We start from the raw sequence: 16,002 nt of genomic DNA on the forward strand, positions 1-16,002 counted from the left end.
GTTGTTTTTACTCTTGATTGAAAGCAATCCCAGAAGTTCTTGGAGCCCGACTCTCAATTCATGAGAGTTTTTTGGAGGTGACGTTACCTCACCCTGCTCATGCCAACACATCACAGCATTGCAGGTTGTGTTGACCTGGATCTTACCTCTGCATTTCCTGGTTTCCAGAAGTTTGAGCTTTGCTGAACTGTGTTCTGGAAGGTGGAACAGGGAGAACTCACTGCCATAGCACCTGCTTGTAATGAGGGATACGTAGACACACCCTTTCTCCGCCCACAAACCGGTGAGCAGCCTGGGTTTACCAGGCCACTCTTCAGGAGACCAGACAGTGAAGCAAACGCACACACGGCCTTTACAAAAGGGTTTCAAACCAATCCCTCTTTATTGTAGTAAGTGCACGACAAATCTTGACACTGCAATAAACACCAAGCCCGTTCCCCTGCCTCACTTTCCTCACTATGCTGGTGCATGCGTGGGATGAAACTCAGAATCCTTTAGCAGGTCCTGGGTCCATAGTCCTGCACATGGCTCCTTTTCCAAAACAGGCCACCTTGTCCTCTTACCTCTGCGCTCAGTGATCTCCTCTTGCTGTCTCTCCAATGGCCAGGGACAGGGCCTCCCTCACCACCTGGCAATGTGGGTAGATGGATTCAAATCTGACCGGTTGTGGGTTAGTTTGTATTATTGCCATCGGCACAAAGGGGAGTGATTCAAATCTCAGCTGGAATCAGCAGGAGGCCAGAGCTGCGTGGAAGGATCCCTTGTGACTGTCATCCATGGAAGTGTCTCTGTGCAGGGGAGCCGACCGGGGAATGCATTACATGGAGAAAGTCCTGCATTCATTCTGCTACTATTCCACACCCAGCCCCCAAACATTTCTCCTGGCCACTGCAGTGCTATTCTTGTTCTTGGGCTCTTCAGACTTCCCCACAGTGCTACTCTGCCTATTTACAGGGCGAGTGGCTGAGAGGCATCCTTTAGAGAAGAGACAAAGCCAAACGGATTCCCATGGCAACCAGACCAGGCCCTGGAAGACCTATTGGTGGTTGACAGCGACAAATGAGCCCTGGGGATCCACACTAGGGCAGGGGTGGGCAAGAATTAGGAAGGTCCTTTCCCTTGCTATGTGCTTTGATAACAGGATCTAGGGAAATCTCCAGAAAGGGTCTCCCAGGCTGGCTGCTGAAGGGATTTAAACAGCCGTCTCTATTGGGTCTCTGATGGGAGGGTCTCTGTCTTCCCCGGAATCTTTCTGCTCTTCAAAAACCCTCTGGAGTGCGAGTTTGAGAGAGCCACAGAATCGCCGCTTCCCATAGCTCCCGACTACAAAGTAAATGAATGGGCTGATGCTGCTGCTTGCACAGGCCAGCGCGCAAAACATATCAATGTCCAGGTAGGAGAGGAAAAACAGAAAACACTGCGAGATAGTGATGAAGAGGAAGAAGAGGACGGTGAGCAGGATGACGGCATAGAGCTTGCCAGGCGGGCGCTGCTGGGAGCTCCGTTGCACCTTGATGAACAGGGTCAGACTGGACAGAACCATGATGGGGGAGAATATCAGGACATTCACAACAAAAACATTTAGGAGGGAAGCAAAACAGCTTTCATTGGTGAGATCTTGACAAAAAATGACCATGGAACAGCAGAGCAGGCAGGAGAGAGCCAAGAGCAGGGCAGACACGATGGCGGACAAGTGCCTTGGCCGGCGACTTCGGTGCCAGATGGGGTAGAGTATGGACACGCACCTCTCCGTGCTGATGGCCGTCAGGAGGTACAGGCTGGTGCTGTACGTCCACAAACACAGTATTGGAAACGTGTAAATAAACGTGGGATTGTCACAAAGCAGATATCCCACCATGTTAGCTACAAGAAAGACAACCGAGCAGAGGAGGAAGACAGTGTAGACAACGGCCAGGTTGAGGATGTAGACGGTGAAGGGGTTCCTCTTCATGCAGAAGCCCAGGAACCAGAGGATAATCCCGTTCCCCACCAGCCCTAACAGGCAGAGGGTCAGAAAGAAGCTGTATAAGGTCACGGGAAGGGAATCAAACTCTGGGCATCCAGTGTCGTTATGTTCATATTCGTAATCCCAGACAGAGGTTGTTGGTGGCAGGGTCTGTGTGCTCAGCTTGGCCATCATGGAACCGCTGCTGCGGGATGCTGGTGTCCCCCGTTGCCCCTCTCTTGCACACTCCTGTTGGCAGAGAGCAGATGGAGGAATCAGCAACTGACCCCCCCAGCTCTGTGTTATCACTGCTCATTCCAGCCCCTCCCCAGCCTCCTGCCCTGGACCAGCCGATCCCAGTGGCTTTGGGAGATGCTGGGGACAGAGAGAAACATGGAGAAAGGCCCAGGGGTGGGAGCAGCCTGGACTGACAGCAAGTGGCAGAGAGAAAATTAAACCTGGGAGAGAGCTGGACAGACAGACAAGGACAGAGACACAGAACTGGGACAGAAACAGATGGCCAGGGAACAGCATGCAAGTTGGGGGGTGGGGAGAGGAAAGTGAGAAAGAATAATCCTGTCTAATCAATGGTGGCAAAGAGCAGTGAATCCTACCAGCCGTCCCTCACCTGCCTTCCTCCCTGGGGCACAAACCCCGTGTTTACAGGAGCTGGGCTGGTCTGGATTCACTTCAGAATCTCAGTGTCATAGAACCACAGAGCTGGAAGGGATCTCAGAAGGTCAAGTCCAGCCCCCTGCTCTAGGCAGGACCAATCCCAACTAAATCGACTAGTGTCTCATGCTCACTAACTGCAATTCTCCGGAGAGGAACTTCTTGGGCATATTTTCCAAGCAATCGTCTGTTACACTGGTGCAGAGGGTGTCCCTGCCAGTCCTGGTGCAGCTTCTGCCCCCAGCGGCTGCCAAGAGTTGGCAGAGAACTGTCCTGCCCACACTGGAAGGTGGGACACAGAGACGACGGCATCTGGAGGTATCATGATCACGGGGTGATCTGATAACATCAAGGGACAGGGCTCTGCACATTGGTCCTGCTCCCCTAAATGAGGAGGAAGTGGCTGGCCCAAGATTAAATCAGATGAGACTGATGTAGTAGAAAGCTGTTATGGGGCAGATAAATGCAGCCTTGCGGAGGGTGCAATATGTCAATATTTTTTTTATGCTGATAAATTAGCTGTTTGTTCTTTGATTCTGTGATGTGGGGAAATTTCCATCCCAGAGCAGTGTCTCCCAGGTTGAGCACTGTAGGAATTTAATTGACTATCTCCATTGGGTTGGCCCTGGTATTTTCTCCCTCCACTGTGAGATCCACCCTCCTTTCAAAGCCACTCTGGAGTATGACCTTGATGGATCCCTTCAAATCCCACTTCCTGCAGCTCTTAACTAAAAAGTAAAGAACCAGGTTCATGCTGCTGTTCGCAGAGATCTCCATGCGCCGCCGTATCTCACTGCAATTCTCCATAGTGTAACTAAGGAGGAAGGTTTGGACACTTGGGGGACAGCAAAGAGGAGGCCAAAGGGGACAGTGAATAGAACAATGGGGCAGAGTGTTCCTGTCCCACATCCCTGGGAACTATGTCAGACCTTAATGGATGGAATCTAACAAGATAGAACCATGAGAGGAGCAAAAATGTGGACATTCAACACACATGAGTTGGAGCATCGTGATGCTTTTTTTTCTCCATTTGCAGCATCATAAAAAAATGCCACTGGTCCAGTGAGCAAGATGGAGAGAGCCCAGAGCAGGGAGAGCTCGGTGTAGCACCATCTGAAGTTGGTCCAGAAAAAAATACCACTTTTACACCTGGAATAAACTGAACCTGACAAAAATGGTGATGTTCACTTCAGAGGGTGCTGCAGTCATGCTAGGGAAAAACAAGGGTGTTGCCACACAATTCAAACTGTGCATCCTACATTTAACAGCACAACACTGCGTGGTCCATCGAGAAGAAGACTTGAGTTTAGTTGATGCGTGGAACCACTGGCCAATGATGAAGTGAATAGAGACACCTTTAAGACCCTTCGTAAGGTCTTTTGCAGCTCCTCAGTCCAAAAAGGACAATTTGAGTCAAAGAAAATGAGACTGTTTCATTTAAACTTCCAAACGTAGTGAAGTGGCTATTTAAACATTTTGTCCTGGCCCTACACCACTCCTGAAAGCAGCTGGCATGTACAGTAATGGTTCCATGGCTCTATGTGCTGCTCTCATGTACAGGCACTGAGCCCACAGCTTCTACTGGCCATGGTTCCCTGTTACTGGTCAATGGGAGCTGCAGGAGCGGTGTCTGCAGGCAAGGACAGCATGTGGGGACCCCCTGCTTCGCCTTTCTCAGGGGCTACAGGGGTATGCCAGCCTCTTGCAGGAGCAGCAATGAGCACAGGGAGAATTACTCAGCCACGACAGGTTAGGCATTTTAGAAGTCACTATTCTACTAATTAAATCTAAGTGTAAGTGAGAGATGAAAATGATGAAATGCACAGATTAGTCGAAAACCAAAAAAAACCCTTTGCAAAAAGTAAAAGAAGTAACAGCCACCCCAAATGTGTGTGCTGTGTCGGAAGATGAGTGAAGGACAGTCGGTGTTTGTGAGAATGACAGAGACACACAGAGATTTGCATTGCTAAGCTCCCTCGATCCCTTCTTGTCTGTGAGGAGACTGGGTACTGAAGTAAGGGGAGGAGGGACACCCTGACATCCACCCCCCCCTTCTCTCTCCCATACCCTGCACAGCAAGAAGGAAGCTCCCAAGGGGCAGATCCAAGGCAGAGAGCAAGACCAGCATGAAAGTGGAGGGAGAGACAACTGATGTGCCAGTGGTTGAGAGCCGCCTGCCCAAACCAATCAGGATCCCCTGCAAGAGGCTCCAAGATCTACTGGTCGATCCCCATCTGCTGGTTGGTGACCACTGCCTTAGAGCAACACTATAAAAAATATAACTGCATCAAGCACAGCAGATGGACAATTCCACAGGGAACCTATTTTAAGTTTCATCTCCCTGCTGTGAGATCATCTGAATAAGAGGTTTGCAAAGAATGAATTAAACAAATGGGCACCTTTTGACTTCACCTCACTTTCATCACATCAAATCAGGTGTGAATTTGGCACTGGAAAGATTAGCAAGCTAGTTGACAAAAACTGAAAAATGTTTGACCTGAGTCAAGTGAGGTCATCGGCCCAACAGACTGTGGAGGAGAAGAGGGAGTTCATTGGGAACCAATACAAGGTTTACAGATACAGGGGGTCCCCGCTGTAAGTTGCCTCAGTATACATCCATTCCCTACTGAAGTCGATGACGTTTGTAGGAACTGATGCGTTATAAGTCCTCCCATTTGTCACTATAAGTCGTGCGAAACACTCCCCTCAATTTGCTTAAATGGAAGTCAGCCATGGGAAAAAAATTCCCCGCTTTAAGTTGTTTCACTATAACTTCAAGATTTTTGGAACGTATCTTGGACTTACAGCATGGACCCCAGGTAAATAATTGCAGAGAAACAGGAAGCAAAGATGATGAGAAAGTTGCAAGAAATAGCGACTTTCATTCTACAGAATGCGGACCACTGCAGTGTACTGTCACAAAGGGTGGACAGATGTGCAACATTTCAAGCTTCCACTGCTCACTGTGGGTATGTCTACACTACAAAGTTAATTCGAACTAGCAGACGGTAGTACAAATTAACTTTGATAGGCGCTACACATGCAAACCACTAGTTCGAACTTAATTCAAACTAGCGGAGTGCTTAATTCGAACTAGGTAAACCTCATTCTACGAGGCCTAACGCCTAGTTCGAATTAAGGGCTGTGTAGCCCCTTAATTCGAACTAGTGGGAGGCTAGCCCTCCCCAGCTTTCCCTGGTGTCCACTCTGGGCACCATCAGAGAAACTCTTCTGCCCCCCTCCCGGCCCTGGAGCCCTTAAAGGGGCACGGTCTGGCTACGGTGCCCGTGCCAGGTGCAAGCCTGCCAGCACCCAGCCAGTAGACCCTGCACCTGGCACAGCACGAACCAGCCACCCGCTGCCACCCAACCCTCCGCCTCTTCCCAGGACCAGGCTGGCAGCTCCCAGGAGCCTGCCCGGGGTTACAAGAGGCGGGCGCCCGCCTGGCCTAGTGTGGAGATCATGGACCTCATCCACGACCTCCGCACTAGGCACTGGAAAGTGGTTGTCTGGGGCAGGATAGCTGCCAGCCTGGCCACCCAGCAGCAGGTTTGCATGAAAATCAAGGTGGTCCAGTGAGACCCCCGACCCTGAGCTTAGAACGGCCGTACTGGGTCAGACCAAAGGTCCATCTAGCCCAGTAGCCTGTCTGCCGACAGCGGCCAACACCAGCTACCCCAGAGGGGATGGATCGAAGACAATGACCAAGCCATTTGTCTCATACTATCCATCTCCAGCCTTCCAAAACAGAGGCCAGGGACACCATTTCTATCCCCTGGCTAATACCACTCCATGGACCCAGCCTCCAAGAATTTATCTCACTTCTCTTTAAACTCTGTTCTAGTTCTAGCCTTCACAGCCTCCTGCAGCAAGGAGTTCCACAGGTTGACTCTTTGCTTTGTGAAGAAGAACTTTCTGTTATTAGTTTGAAGCCTGCCACCCATTAATTTCATTTGGTGTCCTCTAGTCCTTCTATTATGGGAACTAATGAAGAACTTTTCTTTATGGACCCTCTCCACCCCACTCATGCTTTTATAGACCTCTATCATATCCCTCCTCAGTCTCCTCTTTTCTAAGCTGAAAAGTCCCAGTCTCTTTAGCCTCTCTTCATATGGGACCAGTTCCAAACCCCTGATCATTTTAGTTGCCCTTCCCCTCCCACCCTCTCTCTTCCCCTCTCCCACCTCCTTTTCCCAGTCTCCCCGAGTTTTGTTCAATGAAGAGAGTTTATATTTTTGAACACACGTGTCCTTTATTTTGTACATCAGGAAGGGGGACTAGTGAGGAAGTGGAAGGAGGTGAGGGAGGAATGGGGTTCGAGCCCCCGATGAGGAGGACTGGGGTGGCTCTGCGGGCTCCTCGGGGTGGAAGCTCTCCTGCAGCCCCCTGATTGACCCCCCCTGGATGGCAGCCTGCGACAAGTGTAGCTGGGCTGATGACCGAGTGCTGTGATGTGCCGAGTGTGGGCACTCAGGGCACTCCAAGACAGGACTGCTTTGCTGTCCCTCATCGAAGTAGACATGCAAGCGGGGAACCCTGAGAACTGTCTGTCCGGGGTGGGGATCGGGTCCCTTTAAGCACAGCCCTCGGCTAGCCTGAGACAGCAGCTCCACGCTCTAAGACCTAACCTGATGCCCTGCCGGCACTGCTTGGCCAGCCTTAACATCGGTTCAGGGTCCACTCAATGTTGACATGCTAGTTCGGATTAGCAAAATGCTAGTTCGAACTAGTTTTTAGGTCTAGATGCACTAGTTCAAATTAGCTTAGTTCAAATTAACTAATTCGAATTAAGTTAGTTCGAATTAGTGCTGTAGTGTAGACATACCCTGTGAGCATGGCATTAATCTTATGAATAATAGCAAAACTAAATTACAAAGCAGATAGAAATAAGTTCACCTGGATATGCTAACGAGAATCAAGTTTCACACATCCAGAGATGGAAAAGTAAACCTTGATACTGTGTATGAACACGGGAAGAAGAGGAAGTTACTAACCTTCCTGTAGCTGACGTTCTTTGAGATGAGCGTCTCCGGGGGTGCTCCACATCAAGTGTTGATCGTTCCAGCACCTCTGGACAGAGTTTTGTCTAGCAGTGTATTAAGGGACTACACATGTGCGGCGTGCCAAACATGTGGGCTTTCCCCTATAGCTATGCGCAGGCACGCCCGCCCCTCCCTTCAGTTCCTTCTCTATCCAGAACCCGGTGAAGGAGTGTAATTTATGTGTTTGTGTGTGTGTGTGTGGGGAGGGGGGGGGGGGGTTGAGTTTCCGAAGTAGAGGAGAGGAAGGGAGGGTAGTGGAGCACCCCCAGGGACTCTCATCTCGAAGAACATCAGTTTCAGGAAAGTGAGTCATTTCTTCTTTTTCTTCAAGAGACCTCCCTGGGGGTACTCCACATTAGGGGTATGTCTACACTGTCACCCTAGTTCGAACTAGGGTGGCTAATGTAGGCATTTGAAGTTGCAAATGAAGCCCGGGATTGAAATATCCCGGGCTTCATTTGCATCTTGCCGGGCGCTGCCATTTTTAAATCCCCCTTAGTGCGGACTCCGTGCCCGCAGCTACACATGGCATGGAGTAGGTAGTTCGAGTTAGGCTCTCTAATTCGAACTACCAGTACACCCCGGATCCCCATCTCTCCCTCTGGCTCTGCGCCGCCCTTACACCCCGCACCCTGCTCCCCCCAATCTCTGCTCCCGCCCCCCAGCTCTGTGCTGCCCGTTTCCTGCTCTGCCCGTAGACCTCGATCCCTCTGTCCCTCCTGTTCCCCGCGTCCCATTCCCCGTGCCTCCACTGCACCCCGCATCCTGCTTCCCCCGATCTGTGCATCCCTCTGTCTCTGTGCCTCCTGTCCCCCGTGCCAACCCTCCTAACCCCCGTGGCAACCCTGTCTTGTCCCCCCCACTGTTCCCTGCACCCCTCTGGCTCTGTGCTGTCCCTGCACCCTGTTTCCCCCATGGATTGGGAGTGTGGGGTGCTTGTCCATAGGGAGGGGCTGGGCAGGACAGGGCAGGGAAAAGGCTGTTGTGACCCAGCAGCAAGTGAAAGGGGAAGTTCACTTGAAGCGCCTTTGCCTTTATGGGGAAAAAACAAATGAAAATGCTATTTGTTATTTATAGGGCTAAAATGCTGGGACAAAAATGAAACAAAACAAAACAAAACAAAAAAACATTGCAAAATGCAAACGTGTAAAAGACAACAAAAAAGGGGGGGGATGTTTTGCTTGGCTCTGGGGGAGGGGAAGTGGCTGGGCTGTGGGGAGGAGAGGGGAGGGGAGTGGAGGGGAAAAATATGGGGTAGGAGTTTGTGCTGAGGGGAGAGGAGGAGGTCAGGAGAAGGAGAAGAAGAAGAAGAAAGGGGAAGGCACCAAGGGACAGGGGTGCAGGAGAGACAAATCCCAGGGGGCCAAGTGCAGACAAAGAGGAAAAGGACTGGAGGGGAGGTGTCAGTGGGAGGGGGGAACAGGGTGATGCTGGGAGAGGAGAGAGTAAGGGCACTGGGGGCTAGAGGGTGGAGGGGGAGGTGCTGGGAGAAGGCTTGAAAGGAGGGGTGGGCATGAGAAAGGTGGGGATGGAGCAAGGCATGTGTGAGGGCACAGGGGCATGAGGGGAATGGAGACAGAGGGTGCTGAGGGGGTGGGTATCAGGGAAAAAGAGGGCAAAGGGGGCAGGGGCAGTGAGGGAAGGGGGAGGAACCAGGAGGGTGCAGGGTTAAGGGAAGGTGCAGGTGCCAGGGGATTCTGGGGGTGAAGCAGAAGGGCAGACACCTGCAGGGGAGGGACCAGCACCAGAGGAGAGAGGCAGGGCAGGTGTGTAGAGGGAGGTGTTAGAAGAGGGGATGAGATGGGGTAGCTCACTTGATCAGAGTGGGGCTACTGGAGGAGTGGGCACAGGGGGGAGAGAAGGGCTGGAGGAGAGAGGCAGGTCTCAGGAAGGTTGAGGGCAGTGAGAAGGGCAGGAGTCGGGACAGCAGAGGAGAGTGAGGGGTTGGGGGGCAGCAGGCACTAGGGGAGTTGATGAAGCAAGGGGAGGAGACATGGCAGCAGAGGGATAAGGGATCTTTCGGAAAAGGCTTTATTTTCCACAAGATCAGCATCTAGACAGGTGCTTTTTTCCAACAAAGCTCCTTGCCGAAAAAAGCAGCAGCCACTCTTATGCTAATGAAGCGGGGGAGATTTAAATCCCCTCTTCATTAGCAATTGCGAGACGTCTAATTTGCATCCCTTTTACGAAAAAGGGATGCAATCTAGATGTAGCCATACAGAATGGGAAGTGACTGTCTAGGAATAAGTACTGCAGAAAGAGATTTAGGTGTCATAGTGGACCACAAATTAAATATGAGTCAACAATGTGACACTGTTGCCAAAAAAGCAAACATGATTCTGAGATGCTTTAACAGGAGCGTTGTGAGCAAGACAGGAGAAGTCATTCTTCCGCTCTACTTTGTGCTGATTAGGCCTCAGTTGGAGTATTGTGTGAGCTGCAGAGCTGGACCTCGGGGCAGGGCCAGCGCAGGAGCCTTCCTGGCTGTTCCAGGTCTACCCTACCCATGGTCCAGGCCGGGTTCTGGCAGAGACACTGTGCTCAGTTCCATCATGGAAAAACCTCTGCTGCAGGTATTGATCTCTCTCTGCCACCCTCTCTCACACACCTGTTAGCAGAGAGTAGGTGACTGGAACATCCCTGGCACTGTGTTTACAGATCATCCCAGCCGCATAGGACCACAGAGTCAGAAGGCACTGCCAGTTCAATCCAATGCTAAGGGATGTGGCCAATGAATGGGAGTGAGAAATAACCAGCGTTATTGCCCGGGAGGGATGAAAGAGCCATGGACAGAGGCTGATGAGCAGAGACCAGCTTGGACAGAGAGAGATGGGCAGACAGAGAAGGAAGAAACTGACAGGGGAGGGGCTGTTGGCTATGCCTGGGCAGAGAATGGCTGGTGAGATAGATATGGAAGAAGAAGTGGAGAGTGAGAACTGTTTTGGCTGATTAATAATACACCAGAACTGTTCCCCTGCCACTCCCTGAGTTCTTCAAGGAAAATGAAATGACATTCTCAAGATTAGGCCTTATGGCACAGATATCAGAGAAAGCCGCCCTTATCGAAGTCAGCAGGGTCTGAAGAAATGCTTCCATTACAGCCAGCCAGAATAGGAGAGAAACCCTGGGTGTGTCTATGTAGTGCTTTTTTTGTGACGGTACAGCCCGAAACAGAATACCGTCACCTATTTTCCTAACCCAAGGAAAAGGTACCCATTTCCCCTGTGCATACCAGCATCTGTGTTCCTGGGGAGAATTGGCTTTCAATGGGACGCGCAGCATTTCTTTTTCCTGCTCCCAGCATGGTGTGGCTTTTTTTTTTCTGCTCCCAGCACAGCTTTTAAAGGGGCTGCGACTGCATTTTGGTCTTGCTTTTTTGCTCGATAAGTTTTCCTTCCTTTTTTTTCCCTTAAAAACTTTGCCTCAGAGTACAGGCCCCTTTTTTCTTACACAAAGAGCACTGTGTCTATGTAAATACAGATGGAAATGTAGCCGTGTTAGTCTGGTGTAGCTGAAACAAAATACAGGACTATGTAGCACTTTAAAGACTAACAAGAATCTTAATGGTGATAGAAATGTAGCCGTGTTAGTCTGGGGTAGCTGAAGCAAAATGCAGGACAATGTAGCATTTTAAAGACTAACAAGATGGTTTATTAGATGATGAGCTTTCCTGGGCCAGACCCACTTCCTCAGATCAAATAGTGGAAGAAAATAGTCACAACCATATATACTAAAGGATACAATTTAAAAAAATGAACACATATGAAAAGGACAAATCACATTTCAGAACAGGAGGGGGATGCAGGGGGGGGGGAGGAAGGAAGGTAAGTGTTTGTGAACTGATGATATTAGAGGTGGGGAGAGTGGGATGTTTGTGAGTTAATGGTATTAGAGGTGATAACTGGGGAATTACCATTAACTCACAAATATCCCACTCTCCCCACCTCTAATATCATCAATTCACAGACACTTACCTTCCTTCCTCCCCCCCCCCCTTGCATTCCCCTCCTGTTCTGAAATGTGATTTGTCCTTTTCATATGTGTTCATTTTTTTTAATTGTATCCTTTGGTATATATGGTTGTGACTATTTTCTTCCACTATTTGATCTGAGGAAGTGGGTCTGGCCCACGAAAGCTCATCATTTAATAAACCATCTTGTTAGTCTTTAAAGTGCTACATTGTCCTGCATTTTGCTTCAAGAATCTTAATGGATTGTTCACTTTCATTCCTTTGGGTACGATGTCCTTCTTCTTGCACTTGGATAGAAAGATGATGTCTGTCTGTATCTGTGCAAGTTTCTTCATATGGTTGAAACTTTAAACTTTAAAGACTAACCATCTTGTTAGTCTTTAAAGTGCTACATAGTCCTGTATTTTATGTAAATACAGTTTGCCCCTACTTTGCTAGATGTGTAAAGAAACTTGAATGGACAGAGACTCCACTTCCAGAGTCCTGTGAGATTAAGTAAGGAGGGTGGTAGTCTTGAGTCAGCAGGTTGCGTGCCCTCCAGACACAAGCTGTAAGACTGGTTCAATCTGTTCCTCCATCCCTGACCATTTCAATGACCAAGCTAAAGACAGGTTCCACAAGGAGTCTCTTCTTCTTTAAATTACTCCAGTGGATGCTGGACTTTCTTGTGGCTGGACTGTGCTTTGGGCCAAGAGCTGAAATCACTAGGTTTGGCCCTGAGCCAAATCCACCAGAAGCCGGCAGAAGCAGCAAGAAGATGGTGACAGAGCCAACAGGTTGGTGGGGGAAACATGCAACGAGCAGCCAGGAAAGCGGTGGCAGCATGATGAACAGCCAGCAGAGTGGTGATGCAGAGGCGTAATGAGCGGCCTGTGGGGTAGATGGGGAGTGACCAGCGGAGTGAGGAGGTTGCCTCTTTACCTCCTGCCACTCAGGATGTGAGGTGAGCTCTGGGTCTGCCCTGACCAAAGGCAGCAAGTGTGAGTGGGGTGCAGAGCAGGGTTGGGCGTGTGAAGGGGACATTGACATTGCTGGACTTACAAACCTGAGAGGAAAAGGACTTTGCCCAGCCTGCTTGGGGTGGGCGTGTTACTCATGGGTTTGGTTATGAACTCTGTGGTGGTTTCCCAAACCAATGCCAGGTAACCTACCTCCCTTTTTATTAAAAGTTTCCTTTCTCCACTCAGAGTCTGTACGTGGGAGGGGGGAAGCGTTTCCCAAGGGTGCTGTGTGATTTTCCCAGGTTACAGGTGTAGTAAGATGAAGGCCTAAAACATAAGTCAAGGTAGCACAGGCCTGGTGTGGGGCCTGAGGCCCAGCTAACAAGAGACAAAACATGACTAACATAAATCAAAGCTAAACTGAGAGCAAGAGGCTGGACCCTGCTCACAGAACGTGCCACAAACAGGGCTGGGCATGCAAAACAGTAATTGGTAATAGGCCCAGGTAATTGGTACTGGTCATAAGTTGAAAGCACATGGCACCACCAGCTCATTAAATAAGACCTTGGTACTCATACTCCCCCCGGATACAGACCCAGGTTCAGGAAAGGGTCTAAACTGACAGCATGATGGATAGAGATGATCTAATCAGATTACAAGGTGCAGGGCGATGGGTGATATCGAAGTAGCGTCAGAGAGCGGTAACCCGGCAACGTCAGAAGGTGAAAACCTGATACATCAGCAGTGATGTATAAGTTTTTAGAACCTATACAGGCAGTCCCCGGGTTACATGGATCCGACTTACATCGGATCCCTACTTACAAACGGGGTGAAGCAACCCCGCACTAGCTGCTTCCCCCCAGCAGACCAGGGAGACGCGAAGCTAGCGCCCCGCCCCCCCCCAGCAGACCAGGGAGACGCGGAGCGGCTTTTCTCAACAGACACCTCAACTTGAGAATAAAGGACTGAGGGAAGTGAGGTGTGGGATAATAAAACTGAGCTTTGGAGAAATGTTTGGCTAGAGTTTCCCCTACAATATGTACCAGTTCCGACTTACATACAAATTCAACTTAAGAACAAACCTACAGTCCCTATCTTGTACGTAACCCGGGGACTACCTGTATATAAAGTGGTGTGTGGAGCGGGGGTCAGTGTTTGGATGACCTAGGGGGCAGAGGAAATTTCCCACTGATGGAGTCACTCCATTGTTACAGGGTACGTACACATAGTGGTTCGGTACAATCTACTGACAACTATTCCTGTACTTCGCTTAACAACAAACTTGGCCTGTCATCTAGGATCCTTATCTGATTTGTGGTCTTTGGGAGCTCTCTTGTGATCTGCTGTGGAGACTAAGTGCACAAATTGACATGGCCTACATCATGGAGCACATACATAATCAGCCTTCTGGTTATCGTCATCGTCCACGGAGCCAGAGACTTGTGAGGACACCTCGGCAGTAAATCCAGGCCCTTCCTGAACAACCGCAACAGTGGAAGGGCTCGAGCAGGTTCAATGTCGGATCTCTGGAAAGGAATCTCTAGATACTGAGATTGAGCAAAGGGGCCACTTCAGAAATTTCTGAAGTGGCCCTGGGCTGCCCTGGAACGGGCGAGGGTTTGGGTGGAAGAGGCTGCTGTCTCCACCTGGTGGAAGAGTTACATCGTTTAAAGCAGGGGTCGGCAAAAGAGCATCCATAGGCGGAGATGCCCTGCCAATCTCCTACCCTCAGGCCAATCAGGAGCTGGGGCTGGAGGAATGCACAAAGTCTCCTCCCCTGCCAGCAGTGCGTGGTACTTAGAGTCAACTGCCAGGGTTGGCTCTAAGCACAGTCTGAACTTTGCAGGGCAGAGGCAGGGAGGGAGGAGACGTCACATGTTCCTCCCACCTCCAGGCCCTCATTGACCTGGGGGCAGGTGGGGCAATGCACGATGTCTCATCCCGCCGCCAGGAGTTCAGAACAGCTGTTGGTTCTCTCAGGGAGGCAGGAGCAAACACTTCATGTGCTCCGCCCCCATTTGAGGGTAATCAGGAAGCACGAAGTTTCCTGGTCCCGCCCCTTCTGACCAAGGCTCCACCCCTTCCGCCAAAGGCCATGCCCCTTCCAGGGCAGCCTGAGGCCACTTCAAACATTTCTGAAGTGGCCCTCCCTGGCTAAATTTACTGCACACCCCTGATTTAAAGGCTTCTGAGATACTGAGGCTATAACCTCAATGTTAACGAGTATGGAAATGAGTACCTTCTTAATTACTCCTTTCCCCTCTGATTTTCCTAATTAACTTATTCCTGTGGTGTTTCAGTCATACAGACTCCCATGTCGGTCAGCAGCACAGCTGGACCCTTTAGCTTCATCCACCGCACTGACGGCTGCCTGCCGACCCAGCGCACTCACCGCCAGCAGGAGTGGGTTGGCATGAGCCATGTGGCCAGAAGTGGAAAAGTGCGAGACACACGCTTTACCACAGGGTTGCACAGCTGTTTGGCACGAGCAGAGGAACAGTGAGTCTCAGGTGGGATGAGTTCTCCTCCAGGCTGTGACTCGCTGTCACGTTACTGGATTTTAAAGGGAGCAGCCATATCCCTGCTGCGCCAATGGAGGGTAGCCCCACAGTGTGTACAAAAGGAGCCGGGTTGCCCCAAAGTCTGTACAAAGGGGGCCATGTCAGATGTCAAACAAAAGCTTATGTCCTACTGATTCTATGAATGCTACTCATGTACTTGTGTGATATCTGTCTGTGGAGTTATAAACCTGTACTCTATGTGGATGCTGGAAGATTCTCTGTGGGTATGTCTACACTACCCTCCTAGTTCAAACTAGGAGGGTAATGTAGGCATACCGCACTTGCAAATGAAGCCCGGGATTTGAATTTCCCGGGCTTCATTTGCATGAACAGGGTGCCGCCATTTTTAAATCCCTGCTCGTTCGAACCCCGTGCCGCGTGTAGCCGCGCGGCACGGGGTTCGAATGAGCAGGGATTTAAAAATGGCGGCGCCCAGTTCATGCAAATGAAGCCCGGGAAATTCAAATCCCGGGCTTCATTTTCAAGTGCGGTATGCCTACATTACCCCGCTAGTTCGAACTAGCGGGGTAGTGTAGACATACCCTGTCTGAGACAGAGCAATGGGCCAGGAATATCCAGTCAGTGACTATGCTAATTAGCAAGGCTCCAGGGACAAGGCTGTCAGAGAGGCCAATACACACCTGAGGAATGTGTCTGGAAACTGCAAACCAGCCAGTATCTTGACTGCTGACATTGGATGTACAACTGACACTGTTAAGATAGCAGTTTGTAACATCTCTGCTAAGAGCCTGCATGGAGAACTTGGTGATTCGATGCATGTAATGTATTCTCCTTAATGACCTTACTCTCGTGCTTCTCTTTCTTTTAGTAATAACCCTTTAGATTTTAGATTCTAAAGGATTGGCCCAGC

At 50.2% G+C, this 16,002-nt stretch overlaps 1 protein-coding gene across 2 annotated transcripts; it reads right to left on the reverse strand.

Annotated features, from left to right (window-relative positions):
• Window positions 1–351: 351 nt before the first annotated feature.
• On the reverse strand, window positions 352–7,832 carry LOC102463925 (proto-oncogene Mas-like). Of its 2 annotated transcripts, none has more exons than XM_006110316.5 (2): window positions 7,612–7,832; window positions 352–2,194 (listed from the first exon to the last, which is right to left on the reverse strand). In XM_006110316.5, the coding sequence occupies exon 2, from the start codon at window positions 2,138–2,140 to the stop codon at window positions 1,193–1,195; it is 948 nt and encodes a 315-aa protein (XP_006110378.2). In that variant the 5' UTR covers window positions 2,141–2,194; window positions 7,612–7,832; the 3' UTR covers window positions 352–1,192. The 2 variants fall into 2 exon arrangements, with proteins under 2 accessions (XP_006110378.2, XP_075784615.2); XM_075928500.2 differs by having other exon boundaries at window positions 7,514–7,832.
• Window positions 7,833–16,002: the final 8,170 nt, after the last annotated feature.

This window comes from Pelodiscus sinensis, chromosome 5, assembly GCF_052426305.1.
Source record: "Pelodiscus sinensis isolate ZL-2025 chromosome 5, ASM5242630v1, whole genome shotgun sequence".
Taxonomy (NCBI): domain Eukaryota; kingdom Metazoa; phylum Chordata; order Testudines; family Trionychidae; genus Pelodiscus; species Pelodiscus sinensis.